Genomic DNA, 4,504 nt, shown 5'->3' with positions numbered 1-4,504 from the left:
TAGGGTCATTGTCGGTCATTGAGTGTGAACCTTCTGCCCAGTCGGAGGTTCTGAATGCTCTGGACTGGGTTTTCATTAAGGCTATCTCTATATTTTGCTGCACTGAGCATTCCTTCTACTCTGACGAGCCACTGAAAAACAGCCCCACAGCAAGAGGTTGCTACCAGCACACTTTACTTTTGGGTTCATCAGACCAGAGAATCTTGTTTCTCAGGTTAAATACACTCGAAGTATAGTAACATCTACAAGCAATATGAAGACTACTAAGGTCAATTTCAATTGTCCCAAATAAGGGTATGAATACTTATGTATAACCTTTCTCTCCCGGGTCCTACTCGCATACGCTCCGAGCGGTACTCGAACCCGAGTCGCCGGCATGGGAGGCGGGCGCACTAACAAGGAGGCTAAAGACTTTACCTGCACAGCACCTACCCACTGGCCTCCATTACATATGCAATGGAATAATTTAAGTTTTTTGCTTTTTGCTTTGCCATTATGGTGTATGATGTAGTGTAGATTGATGTGCTAAAAAAAGTAATTTAAAGCTGTTTAACATAAGGCAGCAACATAACAATATGTGTGGGAAAAAATGAAGGGGTCACAAGGCAGTGTGTGTATATATATATATATATATGTGTGTGTATATGTATATGGGGCGTGTTAGAATGAGCCGTTTTAGGTAGGCGTGGTTTACTCTTAACTTTTATAAAGAATATCTCTTTGGATTTGAGACTTTAGTCTTTGCAACTTTACAGATCTTCTTTATGCACCAAGAGCTTGTAACACTCCAAAGAGAAAGGAAAAATTGAAATCGCATCATATGACCCCTTTAAGCAGGATAGCATACATTTTGGTACTTGAATACTTACAATTCATTATCACAAATATATGAACGGAATATATGAATGGAAAAGCAACGTTATAACACAGGTGGCAGATTTATAGGTCTGTATAGTAACCTACCTATATAGTCCATTTAGAGGTCTAATTTATAAAGCTGGGGATGGTGACCCCTGGTGGTGAGTTTACTAACGTAGCACGGACATGCCGGACAATGGAGTCTCCGATGATCACAGCGTCGTGTTCCGTCTCGCGGAGGGGAGCGAAGTGGTTCCGGGTGGATATCTCGAAGACCGGAGGCGGCGAAGGGGGAGAGGTCGTCACCCGGGGCCTGGCTCGCATCTTCCGCTGCGGCTGCACCCAGGGTCCGTGGTGTCCCGGCGCCGGAGTGAAGGACATCTGGGAAGATCGCGTCCTGGGTGCACCGGGCCTGTGCAGAGAAACACACGGAGTAGAGGTGGTGGGAGAATTAGCAGCGCGCTGTATACTTACCTTGGACTTGTGAGCGTCAGCCTGGGATGTTTCCAGCGCGGCTCTCTGCTCTCTCAGCTGGGTCTGCCTCTCCACCAGGTCGCGGATCTGCTTCTCCACAGCCTCCAGCTCGAGCTGCATTCGGTGTCCTCACCTGCACTCAAAGGTAGACACACATCCGCCATTAAAGCAAGTAACAGTGAGTAAAACAATGGTAATGTGTGTGAATAGAGTATTAGCAATGTAAGCGAGATTAGCTGCAACCACGCTGGCGATGCTAATGGCCTATTTGCTAATAGCGGACTCGGGAAGTCAAAATAGAGCTAGTGATAACAAGGCGCTCTGATTGTTTTTGTTGTGGAATACGATAGGGGATATATTCACACGTTATAGAAACGAAAATGATGGTGTATAAATAAAATTGATTTTAAGATAAAAAATAGACGATAAAGAATTAACTTGACGGAGCTCAAACTCCGTCAAGTTAATTCTTAACAAGAATTTCAAGATTTCTAAATAATCTTGTAATAAATAATCTAATAAATCAGTCAGCGGAAGTGAGAAAAAAGTGTTTATTACGTTTGAAATATGGATATTTTTCTTACAAAAACGCATAGATTCGCCACAGGAGGCTTTTATTCACCCCTGGGACCTGTGTGAGGCACGTTTTATTACGGATGTGCGCACTTTATTTCACGTCTTCTGGACTGTTGACAAAAAGCACCCACTTACCCCCATTGTAGGGCTTGGAGGGTCCAGGACAATTTTTAATATAACTCTGATTGGATTTGCCTGAAAGAAGAAAGTCATATACACCTAGGATGCCTCGAGGGCGAGTACATCACAGGCTAATTTTAATTTTTGGGTGAACTAACCCTTTAAGTTTCTTTGAGGGAGAATGATTTAAGAACAGAAAACACAAAGCACTGTAAGAAACTTTGCTTAGCACACCATTATCTTTGTGTCTCTGGAACGACTTTGCGGCGTGCATTCTTACTGTTTTCAGACTGAGGAGTCAATTTTTTCATGTGGATATTGTTTTTCTCAACATTAACATGTAAAATAATATAAACACGATAAGCATAGGCCGACTCTGTACTGTAATTGGCATGGTCTGCTTTATTTTTTGCATTTGCTCTGCTTCAGCTTAAATGCTTTTGTTCTTATATATATTTTTGTTTATACACGTTTTCAACTAAAAGATAACCTTGAGGTATAATGTAACATTATGGTAGTACATTGTTGTGTATAATGCCTAACCACAAGCTTGTTCAGAAATGGTGACAAAAACTTGATTAAAAAAATAATGTCTTTTACTTTAAACCTAATTCAAATAAACAAATATTTGAATATTCATTTTTTATGAGCCCAAATATTCAAATACAATAAATATATATACGCACACACACATACAGTACATATATGCTTGTGACAATGAAGACACTTTGAATGACTGATGTTTGCCAAGTGATACATTTATTAAAATGTTATGCAGAAGAATTCAAGAACTGAACTCACTTCACATTTCTAATTATGCTGTTGATCCATGGAATATATAGTGAAATCTTAATATACACATTAGGTTTCTCAGGTGAATTGCAGAGTAATTTATATCCAAATGTTGTGACACCAACTGCAGTGTTTCCACAAACCAAAGGACCCCCAGAATCCCCCTGTTAAGAGAAAAAGTCAATAAAATACCATATATTGTATCAGTTGAAACTCAGTTCATTAATTAACATAAGAATCAAAGTGTGTGAATCATCTTTTGTACATACAATGCAGGATCCACCATGGCCACGTGTGCACATCATCTGTGAGACTGAGAAAGTCTCTTCCCACCTCTTGTGACATTCTCTGTTGTTCATTATATGCACGTTTGCCTCCATTAGACAATCGCTTTTTGGGCCACCAGTCCACAGTTGTCCCCAGCCCGCAAGACTACAGAGAGTATTCACCTCGACATCTTCACCTTTCTTTGGTAATGATATCCATTCAACATAGTTGCTTAGGCTGACTTTTTCCTGTAACTGTAATTCAAAAACACAACTGTTATTAATAAACTCATTTAATAATCTTTTATAAGACTGAGCTGCTGCTGATTATAGTGATGTTTGTGAAGTTGTCAACAGCTAAATGTATTACAAATTGTTACCCTCAAAAGCATGATGTCATTCCAGGAAAGATAAATAATATAGCTTGGATGTGGGATGTAGGACTTCACTCCGATACGATCTGAATTCTTACTGTTCCTTAAGTCATGAGCACCAACCACAACCGTCAGAATCTGAGATCTGTTGAAAGAGAAAGTCATGATGCTTAGTTTCATCATACAATGCACTGCAGTCACTATGTCAGCCAAAATTATTGTAACTACACAAAAAACCCTCACCCGTTCCAGCAATGTGCAGCAGTCAACACAAACTCATCAGAAATGAGGAATCCGCCACAGATATGTGTCTTATTCGACTGAATAGAAACCATGTAAGGTCTGGAGTGGGGTTTTGCTTCTGTGCCGTTCACTATTCCCACATTAACACGAGCTGAGAGAGAGATAGTGCCAAGTCAGCTTCTTCAGTAAATAAAAATTAAATGTTCTTAAAAAATTAAAATAATATGCTGTTAAATAATCAGTCTCACCAGTGAAGGTCAGGTGTGGCAGCAGAGAGACCAGCAGGAGCAGAGAGATGATGGACATCATGAAGACAATCAATGAGCTCTCACTGGAAAACACTGTATAATATTCGATGGTGGGCAGAGAGACTGAGTTCCCCATAAGTTCTGTTTTTCTTGCAATATGAGCAACACGGTGATGAAAAGATATTGTTCCTGTTAATACTTCCGTTCTTACCTTCAGACTAAAGATGGTCTAGATGATAAAAAATGAAGCATGTATGCATGCATTTTGATTCTTTAATAATTTACAGTTCATAATACAATTTTTTTTTTTTTTACCTACTACAAATACATAGTCTTTCTAAAAAAAAAAAAAAAAAGGCCAAGATCTGTTGATGCATGATGCAGGATGTTCATTAATGAGGACAGATTTCTCTCTACTATTTCTTATGTCATGGAGTCATGATGGCTAATAGACATGGATCGATAAGAAAACCTTTTCAGCACATATAGTTAAAGGTTATACTGTGGCTTTCTAAAATTCTGGATTTTTTAAAAATGATTTTATTTAAGTTAT

At 39.3% G+C, this 4,504-nt stretch overlaps 1 protein-coding gene across 1 annotated transcript; it reads right to left on the bottom strand.

Annotated features, from left to right (window-relative positions):
• Positions 1-2,779: 2,779 nt before the first annotated feature.
• On the bottom strand, positions 2,780-4,065 carry LOC107726538 (mast cell protease 1A-like). The gene is made up of 5 exons (XM_016536160.1): positions 3,952-4,065; positions 3,704-3,854; positions 3,467-3,605; positions 3,090-3,341; positions 2,780-2,984 (listed from the first exon to the last, which is right to left on the bottom strand). Exons 1-5 carry the CDS (start codon positions 4,010-4,012, stop codon positions 2,826-2,828), a joined length of 762 nt encoding a protein of 253 aa, XP_016391646.1. The 5' UTR covers positions 4,013-4,065; the 3' UTR covers positions 2,780-2,825.
• Positions 4,066-4,504: the final 439 nt, after the last annotated feature.

The sequence above is a fragment of the Sinocyclocheilus rhinocerous genome, unplaced genomic scaffold (assembly GCF_001515625.1).
Source record: "Sinocyclocheilus rhinocerous isolate Xijiao unplaced genomic scaffold, SAMN03320098_v1.1 scaffold276, whole genome shotgun sequence".
Lineage (NCBI taxonomy): Eukaryota > Metazoa > Chordata > Actinopteri > Cypriniformes > Cyprinidae > Sinocyclocheilus > Sinocyclocheilus rhinocerous.
Note: the sequence above shows the minus strand (reverse complement) of the source record. Positions and strands in the feature narration are given on the sequence as shown.

Bases quoted from the DNA above. Each gene is read 5' to 3' on its own strand.
- LOC107726538 (XM_016536160.1), bottom strand. From the start codon at position 4,012: ATGATGTCCATCATCTCTCTGCTCCTGCTGGTCTCTCTGCTGCCACAC. The intron at 3,855-3,951 runs GTGAGACTGATT...TCTCTCTCTCAG, and splicing joins GCCACACCTGACCTTCACTG to CTCGTGTTAATGTGGGAATA. The intron at 3,606-3,703 runs GTGAGGGTTTTT...CTCTTTCAACAG, and splicing joins GCTGCACATTGCTGGAACGG to ATCTCAGATTCTGACGGTTG.